Source organism: Orcinus orca, chromosome 2, assembly GCF_937001465.1.
Source record: "Orcinus orca chromosome 2, mOrcOrc1.1, whole genome shotgun sequence".
In the NCBI taxonomy this organism is placed as follows: Eukaryota; Metazoa; Chordata; class Mammalia; order Artiodactyla; family Delphinidae; genus Orcinus; species Orcinus orca.
This window is the reverse complement of record NC_064560.1, coordinates 124,023,207-124,045,140: the sequence shown is the minus strand read 5'-3', so window position 1 is coordinate 124,045,140 and position 21,934 is coordinate 124,023,207. Positions and strand designations below refer to the sequence as shown.

General features: G+C 44.6%; 1 protein-coding gene across 2 annotated transcripts in view; it reads right to left on the bottom strand.

Annotated features, from left to right (window-relative positions):
- Window positions 1-21,934, bottom strand: part of RYR3 (ryanodine receptor 3) — a 555,614-nt gene that overhangs the window by 362,161 nt on the left and 171,519 nt on the right. For both annotated transcript variants that reach the window (XM_049705467.1, XM_049705468.1), the window contains exon 2: window positions 2,888-3,007. In XM_049705467.1, coding sequence (XP_049561424.1) covers window positions 2,888-3,007 — 120 coding nt within the window. The remainder of the gene's footprint in view (window positions 1-2,887; window positions 3,008-21,934) is intronic.

Sequence of the window (21,934 nt, the reverse complement as noted above, 5' to 3'; positions counted from 1 at the left end):
GGCTCTAGCCAGCTGATAAGAGTGACATTTGAGATCTGTGTCTCATGCCCAGTGCCAGCCTTGGGAATACACACGCCTTCTCACTTCATTGCATGGCTTATATTAGTTTCCAAAAGCCTAAGAATGGCACAGCTGGTTGTGAAATCTGATGGTAGAGAATTAGGAGAAGTATCTACTGAAAAGGGAGGGGACAGGCCAGAAGAGGTGTGTGCGATAGTTGAAGCTGGTTGTAGGAAAGCCTGAAGCCACAGAAAATGGGCTCATCTAGCAGGCTGCTCTCAGGAGTGGTGACGGGAAATTCTGAAGACCTACTCTATCCTTTCCAGGAACTTTACCCTGTTTTTCTGTAAGAAGCCCTCATGGTACATTTTCTTCATACTGTATATAAAAGAGAGACACTCACATGATAGTGGGTGTGCTAACTGTAACAACTGGTATCTCCTTTTAAGAAAGTAGTTTAATATTGTTTATCCTTCTGATATCATGAATTCTTCTCCGGGACATTACTCCAGGAAGCAACAGTAAACCAACAAAACCAAATACATGATTTTTTTTTTTTTTAAATAACCACGAAGCCTACATAGCAATATGGAACTGACTGAAACATGAAAGAAAAAAAGCGGAATGTCTGAATATCTACTATGAGTACAACTTTGAAAATATATGGGTACACGTGGACAAAGGCCAGAGTGCAAAACAAAAATGAAAACAGTTGTGACAAGGGAATACAGTTATAGACGACCCATTTTATTTTGTTTAAAAATTCTTCAGTCGTGTTATCTTGTTTTACATTTAAAATGAAAAATTAAAATAAGGACAATCACTTAGTCAAGCAGGGGTTAGGAAGGATTCGTCTTAACCCTAATGTATTTATGAGTGCTGTAGTTTATTATTTTTACACCTGTGAGATACAAAGAATTCTTAGATTATGATATACAGTTCTCTTTAATTTGTTTTAGGTAATCTGGTCTAGGTAAGAGTAAATCACAATAGCCAGTGGTTAAACAGAGTTTACAATGTGCTAGGTGGTTCACATGTATTAATTCATTTAATCCTAATAACGACCTTATTAGGTAGGTCCTATTAAATTCCCACTAGGCAGAGGAGAAAACTAAGTTTAGAAAGGTGAGATACCCTGCTCAAGGCCCTGGCTTAGCTGGTGAGTGGTGGAGACAGGATTCCAACTCTTGCCAGTCCGGTTCCAGAGCTGTGCCCTAAACCAACGTCCTATGACCCACTCAGTGGATGACTAGAAAATGGTACCATGGGTTTCTAATTCAGGCCAGTGCTCTTTCTACTGCACCAGGCTGCATCTTCTCCGGCAGGTGAGAAAGCTGAAAACAAGACTGAGCGACTTGCTCATGGTCACATGATGAGCTAATGGCTGAGAATTAACTGCTTGACTTATAATCTAATGAGCTTCCTATTATCCCGGACTGCTGGGAATGAAGAGAAAAAAACCTAGCTAAGAACAAAAGTAAATGAGAAAAGGCTTCAGGGAAATCAAGCCTAAGACCTTTAAAAAGATAAAAATCTTCCTTGTCTCTTTGCTCTGGCATTCATTTGAACGTGACCCTGTCCTACATGCCACTGACATACATATGTCTGTGCTTGTGGATCAGTGACCTACACGGGAGGGAGCAGGGTGAGGGAGAAGAGAGGGCTTCTGGGAGACACAGCCATCACGGTGCACATCTGCTGCGCTACGATTAGCACAGACTCTGCATGTGTGCCTGTGTTGTGTATGTTCACGTGGAGAAATGACATATCAATCAGGTGGGCTCACTGGAAAATGTAACCATCTTCTGATTTAAAATTTAAAAAGCTTCTGTAAGAACAACTGAGCGTGGAGGGGTGATGGTTAATTGTGCGCCAACTTGGCTAGACTACAGTACTCGGTTATTTAATCAAACACCAATCTAGGTTTTGATGTGAAGCCATTTTGTAGATGTAATTAACATCTGCAATTAGTCGACTTTAAAGGGGATTACCCTTGATAATGTGGGTGGGCCTCCCCCAATCAGTTGAAAGCCTTAAGAATAAAAACTGAGGTTTCTTGGAGGAGAAAAAAAATCTGCCTTAAGACAGTATTAATTCCTGAGTTTCCAGTTGATCTGAACCTACTGATTTCAGACTTGCCAGCCTCTCTAATTGCATGATCCAGTTCCTTAAAATAAATCCGTATATATCCATCCATCCATCCATCCATCCATCCATCCACCCATCCATCCACCCACCTATCTAGAAAAAGGGAGAGATGCTATTGGTTCTGTTTCTCTGAAAAACCCTGACTGATATAAAGGTCTTTCCAGGACTACAAAGTACTGTGAGAACACTGGGCACACAGATCCACCTGACATACAGTTCAGGAAAAGCAGAAAGCAACTGAAAATGCAGGAAGCAAAGTTTGGCTGAGGAGAGATGATGTTACATGCCACCCCGCAGGTGGGAACCAGAGCAAACATTCCTCTCTGCCCCCAGGGCACAGCAGGCAGTTACAACAATCTCAGCACAGTCACAGCTGAAAGTGATGAGCTTGCTGTGCAACACAGGTCCAAGGACATAAGTCCCTGTAGCAATAAAACGATAGCTGGGAGTACAGAACACGCACTCAGATTTCTAGGAATTAACAACGAGGAAGGTGCGCTGGAGGTAGTAAAAGAACTTCCTCCGTGAAGACTGACAATGACCTCAAGGCATCCTCCGTGTCCTGCTGAACACTGACAGACAGTGTTCTCATCTGCTTCCCATTTAAAAAATAAATGTGTCCTTTCAGATTTCTTCCTCACCATCCTTATCACCCTCACCACCATATCCCAGCAGTCCCATCCCCTAGACGACTTTGGGGTGCCAAACGGGAAGGTGCAGGGCAGACAGTCCACCTCACCTTGGCTTCTGAAGTGGGTTCCAAGAAGCACAGGCGATTCCCAAGTCCCTCAGCTGCCAGGCAGAACTTCCTCTGTTCCTTGTGAATGTTGGCGATGCACTGGAGGACCACTTCATCTTCCTGCCAGGGGAACAGAGACCCACGTGAGCAGGGAGGGGGCTACATCCCCACGCAGAGCCAAGCCCCCAGGGCACCTCGCTGTGCCTTTACCAGGTGCGCTGAGGGGCACATGTCTTTGAATATTAGATAAAGGAGACTTCGTTCTTCACATGGCACCACCGAGCTCCTCCCTTGAGTTAGGACTCTCCTCAAATCTGGGGTGGGGTCAGAGAGAGCAAGTACATGGAACAGAGGTACTACTTAAATACACAGTGTGAGCCTCACCTGTGAAATGTACAAACTGCCCACCATCCAAGCGAGCAGTTGGTTTCAACACTTGAGTGAACGTAAAGTAAACCTAAGCAATCTCTCCAAAGAAACAATGAAACAATGAGGTGAGATGGAGGGAGATAGAGACAACAGCAGAGATCTGAAGGAGGTGGGATTTGTGGAGGGAAAGTCCATTTTATGTCAGGGAGAGAAGAGACATGTTTCGTCGGGGGGAGGGGGTGCATGCAGTGATAACGCACCTGCCAGAGGTGACAGAGGAGGCTGTGGAGAGAGGCAGCAGATGGGTGTCAGACATATGGGAGAGGAAGACAGAAAGAAACCTGGAGGAGCCAGGCTGGAAGGAGATGCTGAAGGCCGAGTGGGGGAGCCACTCTGGATTCCCAAGGAGGCATCAGTCTCAAAAGCAGCCCTCCTCCAACTGCAGACACCTTGTTTGAATGGCATTCCTCTGGTTGATGGTCCAGAAATGAGGCTGACCTCCATTTACACTAATATGCTCACCTCGTGCTTAACCCTGCCTGAGGCGGAGAGGAAAACCTTCTCCTTACCAACCACTCCCTCCTTACTCCTCCCACCTGTCAGTCCACATGCTCTCTCTCGGCTACCGCCTGACTTTGGGTTGCAAACATCAAAAAGATTTCCAGGCATGGTGAAGTTAATGGACATATATACACTACCAAACGTAAGGTAGATATCTAGTGGGAAGCAGCCGCATAGCACAGGGAGATCAGCTCGGTGCTTTGTGACAGCCGGGAGGGGTGGGACAGGGAGGGTGGGAGGGAGGGAGACGCAAGAGGGAAGAGATATGGGAACATATGTATATGTATAACTGATTCACTTTGTTATAAAGCAGAAACCAACACACCATTGTAAAGCAATTATACCCCAATAAAGATGTTAAAAAAAAAAAAAAAAAGGAGTAACCAGAGAAGCACCAGGTAGAGCTTTCTCCTTAGCAATGGCTGTCCTGTTCCCCGTCTCACTCCCATGTCCCCGGTGCTAGTGTCTGTCCTGGAGTATTGGAAAGGCATACTAAATGGGCACGGTTTTTCTTCACCTGTGTCTACAGCATATGTGGTCATGTGGAAAAATGAAATCCTCTACTTGGTGGGAACATGAAGAGAGTCAATAGAACCAACCCCCAGAAAGATGGCTGTAGGTGCCCAGGGATTGGCTAGGGGCAGCAGGGAAATTCGAGAAGCCACAAACCACAGACATACGAGGTGCAGACTGAGGGAATAAAAAAAAGCTCCACACTTTCACTAGCACTGAAATGTCACTGTTCATCACTAAATTGAGTCAGTAATAAATTCAAGCCTCTGCGTCTAGTGAAGCCAGAATTCCGTCTTCGTTTGAACTGAGACAGAAGAAAACTCCAGAATACCACTATTCTCAACATGTGGGCTCAGGGAAATCTCTGACAAGGATGAAGTTTTTCCCCGGGGGGCAGTCTCCCCCAGATCCCACAGCAACCAGCGGTGATACCATCCTCCCTAAGGGGCACAGGCCGTGGGGGAGTACTCTGAGTTGATGGAAGAGTGCTACAAGACAGTGGCCGTGGGCGTGCAATGGTCTATACTGCAAGAGACAGTCCTCATAACACATAATTTACCTGTCTAAAATGTCAAGAGGACCCCTGTTGAGAAATATCTAAATATCTCCCACCTACGCACCACTCCCCAGTGAAAACAGGAAAATCTGGAAATCACAGGAGTGGTTCTATGGACCAGACTTTTCACGAAGAGTCGACAGGGTTTTCTTTCCAATATGTGTCTTAGAGAATCTCCTTCCATGATCTCCTTTCCCATGCTCTTTCCACCCCAAAGTGCCCAAACCACCTTGCACTAGCTGCCTCGGGATCTTTGTCTTCTGAAATTGACCTGTGCTATAACTCACAACCTCACAACCTAGGCTGCCAATCAACTGATGAAATAAAAGAACTGCCCTGGGGACTTCCCTGGTGGCGCAGTGGTTAAGAATCCACCTGGCCATGCAGGGGACACGGGTTCGAGCCCTGGTCTGGGAAGATCCCACATGCCGCAGAGCAACTAAGCCCGCGAGCCACAACGACTGAGTCCGCGAGCCACAATTACTGCAGCCCGCGTGCCTAGAGCCTGTGCTCCACCACAGAGAGAAGCCACCGCAATGATGAGTAGCCCCCGCTCGTCGCAACTAGAGAAAGCCCGCACACAGCAACGAAGACCCAACGCAGCCAAAAAGTAAATAAATAAATTTATTAAAAAAAAAAAAAGGAATTGCCCTGGCTCAGCAACCACTTCCTAAAGAGCACCCATGCACAGGTGCTGTCCAAGTCAGCACTGTGGGGGACACAGGTGGTGTGGGACTCTGGGTCAAACGCACCCTTCTCCAAACACTTTCGCGTTTTTCCACATGCTGTCTGGAACCGTATGCTCCGTGCTGACCTGGCTACAGACACCATCTGGCGTGGCAGCCCGTACCTGCCTTCGCTCCAGACAGCAGCTATTATCTCCACAAACCTTCAACAGACAGACGTCTGGATCCTTGGAGTGCTTGACCCGGAAATCTCTGCACCGTTTGGAATCATAAGATGAGTTCATTTAACCCATCTCATGAATTCTCTCACTCCCTAGTGAAACACAGAACACAAGTCCCCCCCAGTTACCAGCCCTATCCAGTTTATTGATCCCTGTACTGATGTATACTTTCTCCCCTCTTGTTATCTCACTTCCTTTCTCCCTTTGATTTAAAGCAAACCTGGGAATTTCCAGATAATTCCATTTCCAAGGAAGCCCCTTTAATTGAAGGTTGGAAATTCTTCCACATTTGTTATCTCCTCTCCCCAGAAGCTCACGCTCTCCTCATATCCAGTGCCAACTCAGATCTTTCCTCTTCTACTCAGGTACAAACACTCTTCTAGTCTGAGACACATGATAGCCAATCTCCACATCTTCTCTGGCAATCTATCAACAGACTAGTTACTTCTCCCACCATTTATCTGACTCTTAATGACAATCAGGAACTTTGATAAACATTTTTGTGTGATTTCACCACACATGTACTGATTACCTTCCAAGGGCACAGAATTCTTCCAGGCTACCGTGGAGTACACCAGGTTTTATAAGAGGAGATCTGCTAATACTGTCATGATGGAGCTGACAGCTGAGAGCCCAGCCCACAGCCTTTCTCCACTCTGCTTCAGCCATCATCTCAAGTAGCTTCAAGGTTCATGTGGACAATCTATTCAAGAAGAACACCTAGACCTAATGACTGCTGCTCTGTTTTAGTAACACACTCTAATGAACATTCCCTGTCATAACCTAGAATGATTCCAGTTCTAAAATCCAAAACTAGACTATCTCACTCTATAGATGCAATCTCCTCGCTTGCCTGCGTTCTCATTCTCTTCCACTATTCTTGCTTTCCCCTTCATCAAGACGTCTAGTTCCAAGAGGGCACTGCCAGCTCCATTATTTCCACCACCCCAGCAAGGAAAATGATTGATTTTTTGATAGAGAAAACAACACAATTTTGAAGTTTTGTTCTACTATAAATTTATGGGGGTTTTTTTGGGTAATGCATTCTCAGCTTGTTTGAATCTTTATTCACTGGAACCAGACCATAAAATTTGTCCTTTTTTGTAGGACTTAATAGCAGATCCAACACAGTCAATATCAAATAATAATACCTTCCATCTGTAAGAGGGCACAATAATCAGTAATGGTGAGACCTTTCAGACCCAGCCTCTGCCGTTAAGGGTGAGGGGTATGAATCCCCTAGGTCCCCAGGAAATAATCTCTGTAAGATCACAAAAAGGTTTCTGGATTTCTACCAAATAAGTCAAAAGGTCTCTGCGTGGCTTTTTTTTTTTTTAAATAATTATTATTTATTTTATTTATTTATTTTTGGCTGCGTTGGGTCTTTGTTGCTGCGCGCGGGCTTTCTCTAGTTGCGGTGAGCGGGGGCTACTCTTCCTTGCGGTGCACGGGCTTCTCATTGTGGTGGCTTCTTTTGTTGCAGAGCACAGGCTCCAGGCGCTGGGCTTCAGGAGTTGTGGCTCATGGGCTCTGGAGCGCAGGCTCAGTAGTTGTGGCACACGGGCTTAGTTGCTCCGCAGCATGTGGGGTCTTCCCGGACCGGGGCTCGAACCCGTGTCCCCTGCATTGGCAGGCGGATTCTTAACCACTGCGCCACCAGGGAAGCCCTCTGTCTGGCTTTTAAAGCGTCCCTCCCCACTACTGTTGAGTTCTCCCCTTTACCTCTAACCTTATCTCTCCTCCATTCCTATTGCCTACTGCCTCCCAAATAAGTCTTGCTCACCTCCATGAAATGCTCCTTCTTGAAATCCCTCCATCCCTTCATTCGACTCTGTATTCTCCTAAGTTCTCCTACCTTTCCAATGGATCCTTCCCATGTTCCCTTTCTCCAGCTACCCTTAAATATAGGGATCGCCCAAGGACAGGTCTTTGTCATTTTCCCTTAGCCATCCCATCCATTCTTCAGGCTTCCAGTTTTATTCTGAGAAGTCGTTATGCCATCTGTACCTCCAACCTGAAGGCATCCCAAGGTCCCAAACCTCCACCTCTTCCTAGGTTGATCCATGGACTTATCAACACCTCAAAGCAATATGTCCCAACGCATCAAAAGGCTTCCTTTTCCATCTACTATTAATTTATGTTTCCTGTGTTTGTTCATGACACATCCAACCCCTCTGCAGCCCAGGTTCAGCATCATCACCCCCTGTCTATCTATGAGCCTCCTCTCCCTCCTGTCTTACAGCAAATAGGCCAGAGGAAGGAGAGACTGGAGTTCTAGAGCCCAGGACAAGGCTATAACAACACCCAGAACATTCTTCCTCTGGTCTGTTCCTGGAGGCATAGCTCCTACCTTATCATTTTCCTGCTGAAAATCCACTATGAGTGTCTACACTATCCATAAAACAAATATAAATTTCTTGAACTAGCATATGAGGACCTTCACCTTCCAACTTATCTTCCCAAGTTCTTCCCTACAGACGTCCTTGGCCTTCTTTACCTCCATGCCCTTGCTCATGCTGTCTCTAATTCTAAAGCTGCCATGATTTGCCCTATTTTTCCAAGTTCATAGATTCCCTAGCCTCCCAAGCTTGGCTCAAATACCACATTCTTTATGAAGCCCAGGTCATGTCACCTCTCCTGCCGAACTTCCATAGCAATTATCACCCTACTCTTGCATTATGATTATTCATATGCATGTCTTATCCCCAGCTCCATGTTATATTTGGAAATGCCTCACGTTTGCTAATCTCTGATTGTGTAACAGGTACAGTGCTTTGTGCACAATAACCCATTTAAGCTTCACATCAACATTATGATGGAGGTACTATTGTAATCTCTATTTGACAAATGAGAAGCCCCTGTGCAGAGCAGTTAAGTAACTTGCCTAAGGTCTCATGGTGGCAAGGGGTAGAGCCTGGTAGCCAGTCCAGGCTCTATATCCATGGTCTCTCTCAGCTCCTCTCGGTTGACTTTGTACCCCTTGAGGGCAGGATCCCCATCTGGTTCAAGTTTACACCTATCAGGATACTCACAAGCACGGCACCTTATACACATTATACACCCAGTTATAACTTATTGAATGGGCGTGTTTTCACCTTGTAAGCCCAGTTATTTACAAACTCTGCTAGAGCAGAAAACTGCTTCCCCAGCCAAGCTGGGAACATAATGCGTTTGGTAAAATCACGTTGACTGATTGGGATACGGAATCCGATTAAAAGACGAGATTTCTCTACTCTCACGTAACAACAGTTAGTGTAGAAAGGGTCCCTGCTTCACTGGCGAGTCAGAACTGAGTAATCTCATCAAAAGAGAACAGACGTTGACATAACGAAGTAATAGGGAACAAGCAACGATGAGGCCTTAGAGTCCATTTCAAAATTTTCTAGTTTCTGTTGCTTAGCTGTTATTATTACTGATAATAATAACCAGTCACTCCATACCAGACACTCTGCTGAAATTTCCCGCCAGATTATTTAACACTCATATCAACACAACCGTTCTGAGAATGAGGAGACCAAAGCTCTAAGGAATTAGCCAATTTTAATGAATGACCATTTAATGAACAGCCATGATGTGCCACCACGTTCCAAAATCTCAGTTTAATCCTTACAACCACCCTTGGATGGGTACTAATATTCTCTCTATTTGTGGATAAAGCGGTCGAGGCACAGAGAGGTTAATTAATAACACCGCAGAGCATGCAAGTGACAGATTCTGACCTTGAACCTAGGATTTCATGAATCAGGAGCCTGTCCTCTTTACCGTGGTGCCAAATTGGCTCTCGACTCCAAGAGACTGACCTTAGCAATAGGGCTGAAACTTGTCTTCCAGACTCTAAGGCCCATGGTGATGGTGTCGATAAAAATAGATATATCCCAACCCTCTCACGTGGCCATACAACTTATAAAGTAACCAAATCACAGAGCACAATGCCAGAGAGAACAGCCGGAGAACTAAAGAAGAAAACCAAACTTCCCTGTGTCCCATGACTATAACAATGGAAGGAGTGACCATCATCCCCAAACTTGTAGCAGAGGGGAGAAAAAGATTAAAATCCAAGGTATATCATATATCAGCATCCCTCCAAGCTATGTGGTTCACGAGCACCAGCTGCTCCTGTCATAGCTTGAGCCTGTGCTGGTGTTGACTGACTGTCCCTGAACAAGAATCTACAGCCTTCAGCTCTCTTTGCTGAGATTTCATATTATCACAGGTCGCCTCTGACAAAGTAAAGTTCTTTCTGTACTCTGCTAGCTAAAGAACTTTGAACTTGAAAATGAATGGGGTTTGCCTATTCTATCCCTACTGCTCCTTTCTTACCCCCTGCCTCCCAGCCCAAGGACTGGAGTGTCCGTTTTCGCCATCTCGGAGTTGATGGCCAGAGGCACCTTGGCTCTCCCTCTTCTCTCTGGGTCATTCGCAAAGGACTCTGGGACAAAACAAAATGGCTGACAGCCCTATTTGAGGTAGATCATCAGGCAGCAGATGACAGCCCCATAGTGAGCTGTGCACATCACTGGTACAGAGAAGCGTGGGAGCACGTGGGACAGAGTGCAGTCCAGCAGATTTCATGGTCCACGTTTAAGTTTAGATATGACTGCAGAGGACAATCCATAACCATTTATTGCTTTAAAAAGGAATATGTGGCCTAGCTACTCATCTTGAACATCAGGCACTATTTTGGGAACCGATACGGTTAGAGCTACCTGCTAAATATATACAGACATGGGTAACAGAGCTCATTCTAAGGCTTTACCCCAAAGCATCTCTTAAATGAAAAATAAATGGGCTATTGGGATGACGAGACCATCCGCAGATGATTTCACAAGGATGAATGGCACTGGCGGTCTACTGGACATTCTAAGTATCAATCATTTTAACTCTTTGCTTCCTTAGTGTCGAAGCTCCTTACGAGCGGGGGCCTCTCGTTTCCCCGTGATCCTCAGTGCCTGGCACTGCGTAGAAAAGCACAGATATTTGTGAATTTAATGAAAGAATCATATATTTTGAAAACAACTCATAATATTAACAAAATATTTATGTATAAAAATTGCACCATAAAGAGACTTCTGTATTTTCTTACTTGCAGGGTCTAGAATGCCAACATGGACATCGTTGGGATATATAAAAGGCTCTATGATACCCCGTTCACGTCCACCATGGCCCTATGAGAGCTACAGATATTCTTAATCCCATTTTAAAAATTACGAAGCTAAAGGAGATGACTGAGGGAGGAGATTAACTAGCCTGACGTCCAGCTCTAGAGGCTGACATTATGTTGTGCCTCTAAGGATACCATTTCTAGGGGTTTGCTGTTGCTATTGTCTGTTTTGGTTTTAGTACGATTACACCTTTGGAACTCGTTGTTTTTCCAATCTGTCAAAACTTAGGAATGGCTCCTGTCTCTGGTTCCTTACTACTCATTGGTTGCTGCGAAATGCAATAAAATGGAAATGACAGGACCCCAAGAGACAAAGATGATATAGTTTATCATTCCTCCCTTTTTGAAATACTTTCATCATTTGGTTCATAGGGTAGACTTTCTCTTGCTCTTTGCTCCTATTCACTAGCAGTTCCCTCTCCAGCTCCTTGGCTGGCCTAGCCTGTGTAATGCTGGAGTTTGCTCCCAGACTATTCCTCAGAGTTCTTTTCTTTAACTGAACTCCCCTCCCTGGTCATCTCATTTGGTTTCATGGCTTTAAAAACCATATGTAGTCATTAATATTAATGACTCTCACATTTGTATCACCAGCTTAAACTTCTCCTCTGAGCTCCAGACTTGTATCTCCAATTGCTTAATATGCCCAATTCCTAATCATCTCCCCTGTACGTTCCTCCTGTGATCCATCTCAGGACGTGGCAACTCCATTCTTTAGATGCTCAGGCAAAAGAAGAACCTTTAAGTCATACTGATTCCTCTTTTTTCTCACCTCACTTTCACACCAGCAACAAATCCCACCCATTCTACCTTCAAAATACATCTGATTGGACCATCTTGCATCCTCTTCACCACCACCACCTGGTCATGCCATCGCCTCTTGTCACCATGACTGCAATCACCTCTGAACTTATTCCCCACTCGTATCTCTTTTCGACACAGTAGGCAGAGGAAGGCTTTTAACTGAGATCATGTCTCTCCACTACTCAAAACTCGCCAGGGGCTTTGTCTTACTCAGGAAAAAGGCAGAATTCTCACTGTGGCCTACGAGGTCCTAAAAATAGGTCTACCTGCCTGTGATCCCTCCTCTATCACTCTTTGCTTGCTTAGTTTCAGCTGCACTGGCCTCCTTCTAGGAGCTCAAATTTTTGAAGCATGCTCCTCCCCGCAACCCTTCGCACTGGCTGTTCTCTTTGCCCAGAATGTTCTTCTCCAGATCCCTGCAGGGCTCCTTTCCTCACTTCTTTTAGGTGTCTGCTCAGTGTCAGTTTAATAATACAGATAATAATAATTCTGTAATACAGAATTACAACCCCATTCCCACTCTGCACTCCCCATTTTGCTTAATCTTCCTTCTTTCTGCACTAGCACTTACCGCCTAAGAACATGTGCTTGTTTGTTTCTTATCTTTTTCCTCCTTCATTAGAATGTAACCTCCATGAATACTGTTTTGCTCACCACTGTATCTCCAATGGCCTAAACAGTGCCTGGTACAGGTAGGCACTCTGCCACTAAATAAAAGACTAGTGGTTTTATTTCCTATTAAATACAGTGCCCTCCAAAACCGATGAATTCATCACACCCTTTTATTCCTTTACAGGAAGCGTCCAAACACTCCTCAGTTTCAGCTGGAATTGCTTATGTTAAGGGCTGACAAACAAAAGAAGCAGCCCACAGCCTACAACCCTCTGGCCCTCTATGCTCCAGCAACCGAAAGAAGTGTCCTGTTTCCTCTTTAAAACGTTTCCCATTGCCGAGAAGGCTGAATTTGAAGTCTGATGATAAAATCGACCCAGCCTCCCCCATGGCTTGGACCCTTTGGAACTTGCAGAGAAGAAGGCAAAGAGGAAAGCCTTCCCTGAATTTATTAGGGAGATCCGCAGGCACTAGGGTTCTCATATGCAGTTAAGTCCCTCTCAGATAGAACATGCTGCTATGCGACATGGAAGAATGCAGTGACCTATGACATCTTCTCCTGGATATAATGGTCAATGTATTTAAATTTTCGATTCTCACAGGATAGAAAAATAATGATCTAGTTGGTACCGAGGGAATTTCAGGCCCCACAGGAAGGGTTTTGCTTTGTTTTGTTTTAATAAAATTATTTGTAACTTGATATTTTGAATCCTTCTCCCCTACAGCAGTGACCACACCTGGGAGCATACACACACCCCTTTGCTTTCTTTCTTCTTTAGGCACATCAGCCGGGATGAAGAGCGAGAGGGAAGAAGCTAGAACACTAAAACAAATCATGACGTTAGATGTCTAACCTAAGAGGGAGCAAGGGTCGATAATAGTTGTGGCAGGGAAGTCTCTGGATCTAACATTGCTCTGAACCTAATTTTAAAAAGGTGGGAATGTAAACTGATGCAGCCACTATGGAACAATATGGAGGTTCCTTAAAAAACTAAAAATAGAGCTACTGTATGATCCTTCAATCCCACTGCTGGGCATATATCCAGAGAAAACCATAATTCAAAAAGAGACATGCACCCCAATGTTCATAGCAGCACTGTAGCTAAGACATGGAAGCAGCCTAAGTGTCCATCAACAGAGGAATGGATAAAGAAGGTGTGATACATATATGCAATGGAATATTACTCAGCCATAAAAAGAATGAAGTAATGCCACTGGAAGCAACAGGATGGACTTAGAGACTTTCATACTAAGTGAAGGAAGTCAGACAAAGACAAATATCATATGATATCACTTATATGTGGAGTCTAAAAAAATGATACAAATGAACTTATTTACAAAACAGAAACAGACTCACAGACTTAGAAAACAAACTTACGGTTACCAACGTGAAAAGGGAGTGGGGAGGGATAAATTAGAAGTTTGGGATTAACATATACACACTACTATATATAAAATAGATAAACAACAAGGACCTACTGTATAGCACAGGGAACTCTATGCAATATTCTGTAATAACCTATATGAGAAAAGAATCTGAAAAAGAATAGATACATGTATAGGTATAAATGAATCACTTCGCTGTACACCTGAAACTAACACAACATTGTAAGTCAACTATACTCCAATATAAAATAAAAAATTTTTTTTAATTTAAAAAAGAAAAAGGGGGTTTGACCAGCACACTTCAACTTCCCATGTTTGTATTGTAACAGCTGATGAGTTTGCGCACCTTCTCCATCTTGATACACCCTGAGCACCGTAACCCCAGAAAGACACAGAGCATCCGATTCTGATTCTACCAACAGCACTACTGAGAGACCTTGATGAATCGTGCAACGATACCTGCGTGTTTATGTGATCAGATCTATCCTTTAGGTCAATTTCCTTTGCTTTTGTCATTGGTTCTGGGATCTGTGGCTTCTGACTTGAGGCATAACGCCTTCCCTAGGCCATGCAATTCACCCTTGACAGTCAACGCCTTTTAAGTCAAATCTTCTAACAATCCCTATGCTCGGGGGGGGGGAGTGGGTCACAGGACCATCTGTTTCTGTTTCTGGGACATAAACTAACTTTGGAGTTTCTCTCTACTAGCATAAGGCAGTGCCTCAGACAGGGAGCTGTCTGAAATTTTCCCCTTTAAGATGTGTAGAAAAAGCAAACAAAACTCAAGTATCCTACATGTAAGATACACTTGAATACTCTGTGTGTGTCCATTATCACTCCAACTTACTGACAGATGTATCTGAAAGCAAGAACAAAGCACCCAGCAATTTCCATACACAATCTAATAGCTAGGGAACACTGTTCCTTTTTTGAAAAGGATGCTTGAGGAAGCCAATAGGTTATAATGGAATTTATGCGCTGACGTTTAGATGGCTAAGTCTTTGAAAATAGATCACTTAAAGGCAAAAGAAGTGTTTTCATAGTTTAAGGGTGCATAAAGCCCTATGAACTGTCCAGGACTAGTTTCTTTAAAAAGTTATCCATGTCTTCCAGCTTACACACAATCATTTAAGAAATATTTGTGTGCCTACCACCAGATTCTGTTTCATGTCCTGGAGTGAAGTGGCGAACAAAGGCAAGGCGTCTGCCCTCCTGGAGCCCCCACTCTAAGTGGGTGACTATATCGTCATATAGATTGGCTCAAATGGGCTTTCTGTGGTAGTGGTTTGCAGAGAGGATAATATAATTCAGGACCAGAGGAATCTGAGTAAGACAAAAGAACCCAGGAATATTTGAGATACTTCTCCCTCCTCCCTGACGCCTTTTCTGTCCAGGCTGAGCTCCTGTGTATGTGCTTCTATCAGAGAACTTACCCCTCTTGGATTTCTTATTGAAATCCCCTCTCACCAGATTCTTTTTTCCTGCTTGGAAGGCAAGGATTACATCTGCTCATCTCCACCTTGTTTGTGTGGTATCCCTAACACCTACCACGTGGCCAACATGCCACAGATGCTTGTTGAATGAAAATCAGGAAGGTGAGAAGAAACAGTGGATCAGAACGGTTGGTTAAAGCGGAGTAAAAAGCTGTAGGCCACGAGGACCTAAAAGTCAGGAATCAAAACCAGACACTGTCGGGGATCATAAGACACACCTCATGAAGAGACGGAGGACCCATGAAAGCGAAGCCAAGCGGAGCCGAGCCTGTTCCTACGAACAGGGATTCACTCTGACACATCCTCCTGGGGCAGGACTCAGTGTTCAGTTCTCAGAGTCTAGTCTGAGGTTAAAAGTTGGCTCCTGTGTGCAACAATTTCCCATACTTGATGGTTTCAGTTCAGTGAGGCTCTTCCTATCACAAATCAGCAAATACACGGTGCTGAGGGAAGGTGTGTGCTAGCAGGCGAATGAAATATAAGGAGAACCTACCAGGCACAGGTCGAAAAACTTCATATTTTATAAAATTTCAAAAACCTCATCATGTTAGTCATCAGTATGCCTGTCCTATAGGTAAAGCCACTTGGGCATAGGTTCAGATGTGGTTAAGTAATGGCCTGGAGTCAGATAGCTATTGCTTTCGTTCATGCATTATTCATTAATTTATGAAGTATTTATTAATGCCTATTATACGCCATGCACTGCTAGGTCCTGAGAAGACAAAAATGCATCAGAGCTAGCAAGTGGGGATTTCAATCTTGTTCTGTGTGACTCCAAAACCCACATTCTTCCCACTATACGGAGGCTCCTTGGTGAAGAAAGCATTTCAGTAATTTAATAATTGACACGATTCCCACTTAGCAATGCTGTTTTTTCAATTTCTCACCTTACTGGGGCTGGTGGCAGGTGGGTGGTTGCAGCTGGAAGACTTTCATTGAAGGGGTAGCTTCCTCTTTCTTAAATAAAGGATAAACACCCAATTGTTTCTTGATCTTTGTCAAGTGCAAATAGAACTTCAAACCCCAGGGTCATTCTTTTTGTCCACACTCCACCTCCACCATTCACTACCACTGCCGCCCCTAAATCCTGCCGAGACTTTTTTTTTTAAATTCCAGAGAGCACTACGTTCTACGAACAGCCTCAGAAAATGCAAGTGCCCTTCTGCAGCAAAAGTCCTCAGAGTTCTTGGGCAAACCAAAATCTAATGAAAACCCAATAAAATTAAAAGCAGATGAGATGGGGTTATTTAATTGGATTGCTTAATTCCTTTTGTTACACAGAGTAGTATTTATTCCACATCCCTCATATCTAAAAAAAAAAAATGCCATATTGCCTTTTTTTCTAAATATAGTAATGTCTGGCTCTGAATCCTGACTTGCAATAATTTCAATCTCAGTCATGTTCAGGGAAGCTTTCCCCTCCCCAGCGCTGGGTAACAATCCCAGGAGATTTATACAGTCCACAAAATTTGGAGCAAAGCAGCTGGTCCTAAGTCCATCAAGATTGCCGCCAAGATGCTCATTTTCTAAGTCTGTGTGGTCCATTTGCGGGCAGGGATCCAGTAGTTCTTTACCCTTCTTAGGCACAGAGACTGTGGTCCCCGAGTTCTTGGTGTTTCAGGATCAGCATCTTGCTCTCCATCACCCTACCACCTCCTGGGTAGTATACGGGCAGGGCTGAAGGTCTCTGCTACCTATGAAGCCCCTGCCATGCCCTTCTCTCCAGCCTCCAAAGCGAGGCTTCGCCAGGCTTGGCAACTTGGCCTCACCCTGTCCAAGTCTCGGGACCCATCCCCTATGAGGACCACTCAAATTTTCACCTCCAAGAGACTTTGGGAAATAAAAGTCCTCAGAGCAAAAGGAAGCCCCAGATCTCCAGGACACAAAGCCTAGTCTTTCTTGATGAGAAAGAAAAAACTCATTTTTATTCTGTATTGTTTTGTCCCCAATTTTTCTCACTTTGACGAGTCAACGGGAAAAAAAACACACCTGCCTCTGCTGCAAAGCGGTGGCGCTCAACCACACGTGAACATGAGCATCACCTGGAACGCTTTTAAAATATGCTGATTCCGGGGCCCTACCCTGATCCAAATGATGGGAATCTCTAGGGAAGGGTGCTGGGTGCAGGTCTCCCCAGGTGACCGATGCACAGCAAGGGTGGAGAACTCCTTTCCAGACTCAGGTCAGAGGTGACAACTAGGGAAGTCAGAGGCGGCCGGCAGATACCCTGATACAGGTATGGAATCACAGGGGAAAAATAAGTGAGTTCTGGGTGTGATAAAAGGAAAATCCTGGGGGAAAGATCAGGTATCCCCATTTCCTTTTAATCAAGGATCCAAAAGCTAGGCCACGGCTGACCCAAGACCCTCCAATCACCAAAGGCTGTCATCCGCGGGCCCCGCGGCAGGTCAGGTGTGCTTCTCTAGAACATAGCCTGATTCCTTTTTTCTCTTTTTTGCTAGGCCTTTATAATGTTGCCTCATGAGGCTCCTTCTCCCTGAGTACAGGCGACTAGGAAGATGATCTGTCAGCTATAAGCGAATCACCAGGAGAAACTAATATCTCGCAGACTCCTCCAAAACTAGGGAATGATAAATGCACAATGGATGAGAAGTTTGAAACGGAAAGCTTGCCAACAAACCAGCAAGTACTTATTGAATGTTCTCAATGTACCTGACACTATCTATGCCATGACACTTGTGGTCCTTTCCTCTCCTTTCCCCAATCCACTCCCAAACCCCTCCTTGACAAGTGTGAGTGACTTTCTCTGATAACTTCAACGAAGAGCAAGTAAAACCATTTTGAATGAATAACACTCTTTACATTCCCTAAAGAAACGAAGTGCTGTGCAGCTAGGGACAACCGAGCCTCAAAACATATAAGGGAACTGTTCAGAGTTGCCCAGTGGCCGATTTTGGAAGAGAAGCAAGTTCTCTCCACCCCTCCTCAGTAACACAGTTCCTTCTCAGTGGCAGGAGTCAGCATATCTAAACGAGCTTCCAAAGCTAACAGGTATCCATCTTTTTCTTTGGCACGTATTCTTTTCTACCTGGAAACAGGGAGCGCCATGTTAGTCTTCTTGCCTAAAGGTGAGAATTATTTATGGTTGGGATCACACAATGCTAAATGATTTGTGTGACTTAGAAGTAAATGTATTTCAAACAAACTTCTGAAATCACAGCTCATCTATAGGTGGCTATGGATGTGTTGAACACGAGCAGAAGTCTAGTCACGGCAATAGTTATGGTCCCAGGGATCAAGAACCTTTCCTTTAATAATTTTCAGTTGTAAAACCCTGAGTTGACTTAGAGTTAAGCATCACTACCCACTGCTTTTATTATTTCGGCTTTTTAAAAATTGAAAAATAGGTGGTTGGGAAATTAGGAGGTTGGGATTAATATATACACACTGCTATATATAAAACAGATAACCAACAAGGACCTACTGTATAGCACAGGGAACTCTACTCAATATTTTGTAATAACCTATATGGGGAAAGAATCTGAAAAAGAATAGATATAAATATACATATAACTGAATCATGTGATATCCACCTGAAACTAACATGACATTGAATCAACTATACTTCAATTAAAAAGTAATAAATAGGGGCTTCCCTGGTGGCGCAGTGGTTGAGAGTCCGCCTGCCGATGCAGGCGACACGGGTTCGTGCCCTGGTCCGGGAAGATCCCACATGCCGCAGAGCGGCTGGGCCCGTGAGCCATGGCCGCTGAGCCTGCACCTCCGGAGCCTGTGCTCTGCAACGGGAGAGGCCACAGCAGTGAGAGGCCCGCGTACAGGGAAAAAAAAAAAAAAAAAAAAAAAAAAAGTAATAAATAAATAAATAAAAGATATTAGAAGGGATTAAGTACATTTCTGAAGGAAAAAACTGAAGTATAGGTGATTTACAATATTATGTATACATAATTATTATTATATTAGTTTTCTTTTTTATGAAGCAGATCAATGATACAGAAAGGCCCCTATTTTATCCTACAGTTGCAACTAATTGTAGTTCTGATGATTTTCTGATTCAGCCTTGACTGACTAAGACTGTACAGAGCAGACCACACCAGGAACAGCCCAAAGCAGTATCCACCTCCACCAGCAAAATGCTAAGAAAGTGCACATGCCCTCACTCTTCCCTGCATTGCCATGACCAGGTTCTCCTGTGCAAATATCCCTTCAGACCAAGATAAGGGGAGGAAAAGTGGTCTACGTGGAATCATAGCGTGTTTAGAGAAGCACCTCAGCCGTCATTGAATCCAAACTTCTTGGGAGTTCATTCACACCAATGAGGGGGAAAATTCACATGTGAAGCTCCAGAAGGTATCATAAAAAGCTGCTGAAAGCTGTAATATTGAATACTAGTTTGCACACTTCTCTTTCCAAATTAAAAACCTCCTCTGTCATGTGCTACCCTGCTCTGCCTACCCACAGCCAGTACTTGTTGACTAGTTAATCCTCTTGGTATTCTGTGAGATCAATTCTTTAGGCTTTATTAGAGTTATTTGGCCTGGGGAATTCCAAGTAGGAAGGAAATGTATTATTCATCTGCAAGGATAGGCAGGATTGATATATGGAAGAGGTAACCATCTGTTATCCGCTGAGGTCAGAATGAGACAGGAGAGCCCTAAAGATATAGCAGAAAAGACTAAAATGCGATATGAGGAAGGTCTTACTGAAAGGGAGGGTTAAACACGACCATAAATTATCAAGATTGGATTACAGTTATTTACAAACGGAATACAGAAACATCTCCTCTGGGAGTGTTTAAAGTACCTTATGATTGGAATTCTGTAAGAACACAACTCTGCGGAAATAGCCATTAAAATAAGATTATTTTGGGTCGATTTACCCAATTTTAGCACCTTGATACTCATGCACTTGATGTGAGCTCCACAAAAAATGCATAAACTGTGTTTAATTCTCCCTGTCCTCCGTTTAGCATGGCATTATGTGCAAATAAACAGGCAATAAAGTATTTTCGTTGCTCTCTGTTTAACAAGGGAGGCAGTTGTGCCTAATACTTTTGTCTAGAACCAACATCCAGAGACCCGGATTCCTGGGGTCTGTCCCTTGTGACAATGTGACAAAGCCTCAACCATTTAGTCAATAATGTGTGATATTCTCTCTGCTCCTGCAGCCAGGTGCTTTCACTTTAGGTCACCAGTAACCTGCAATTTGTCATATCTGGGAGATCTTTTCTGACTTTGTCTTTCTTGACCTATGTGGCCATGGGCACTGCGAATCTCTTCATTTTTCTGGAAACGTTTTCTCTTTTGGCTTCTAAGGCAACGCACGACTCTCCCAGTGCGTTCCCATCATCTCCCCTCTCGTTCAGCCTCTCTCACGCCTTGAGAGTTGGGAGTTCCTCAGGCTTCTGTCTGCTCGTACTATTTACCGAATAACTCCATCCAAGTCACTGGTTTCGACTCACACCTCCTTCACTTACACCTCCTCGATCTCCCAGGCCCCTGCGTTAGAATGAATGAAATGGTCATCTCCACTTGGATGTCCCTGACACACCACAAGTCAATTCATCCAAAGCATCTCATTATCCTTCCTTTCCCAAACTTGCTCCTTCTGCACCCCCTGTATGGGCGGACAGGTACCGGCATTCATGCACACACCCATGGCAGGAGGCTGGAAGGCACCCACAGCTCCTCTCTCACATACCCCGTTAGAATTTCCTTTCCTCCTCCCCTCCTCTCCATTCCCACTGCTCCTGCCTTGAGTTAGGCCCCTAGGATCACAATAGATTCCTTCCTGAGCCGGGCTTTCTGTTTCACTCCCCTCCACCAAATGCTAAACTTCAGCCCTCTGGAGCTACTACTGGAGTGCCATGCTTTCCTCTTACCTCTGAGTCTTTGCACAGGCCTGGAACACCTGTCTCCATCACACTCCCTATTTCCTGAGACTTATGATCTGGAAAGGCCCACCACTGTGCTTCCAGAGGACTCCCTGCACACCTCTGGCCTGGCGTTTATTACCTTGTACCCTAATTGCAGGTTTGTCTGCCTCCGTCTGCTGGCTGTAAGATCCCTGAAGATGGGGACTATGTCTGATTCGTCTGTGTGCCTCGAACAAGGCCTTGCACAGAGGAAGTGTCCAGTAAATGCCTCAGGAATGAATGATGAGCTTCGCTGGCCCAGGGTCTTAACCTCAGCCTGTTGCACCAATATAGTCAGTGTTTAACTTCTAGTTGTTATTGGTCAAGCCAGGCCACTGGAGGGGGAAGCAGGCAGAAAGAAAGGGCCAATGTCACATGCATCGGAGTAGCTGGCTGGGTTAAACGGTCCCAGGAGCAGGCACCTCGATTGCCCTCTCTGGCCAGTTGCTCTGGTTTGAGCGCGCTCAGCAACAGTGCGGCTCCTTGTTTCTTAGCCTTCAAGTCTTCTCTTTATGGGCAGCTCCCTGATGTCAGGAGCCATGGTTTCCAGTTCTCCAGTGTCATCACAGGACTTTGCCAAGGGAACCTCCACCTCAGAAAGAACGAAAGGAACAGACCAACGGGATGTCCTCGAGCCTTAGTTGAATTCCCACTATGCCTGTTGTTCAGGTTTGGCATGACTCAGTTTTCAGGGGCAATTCCATCCCGCGAGCCTCAGCCTGCCGAGAACCCAGCAACTCCTAGTTCAACATGAGTCCAGCATTTCCCTATGGATCCTCAGAAAGAGGATGGAAT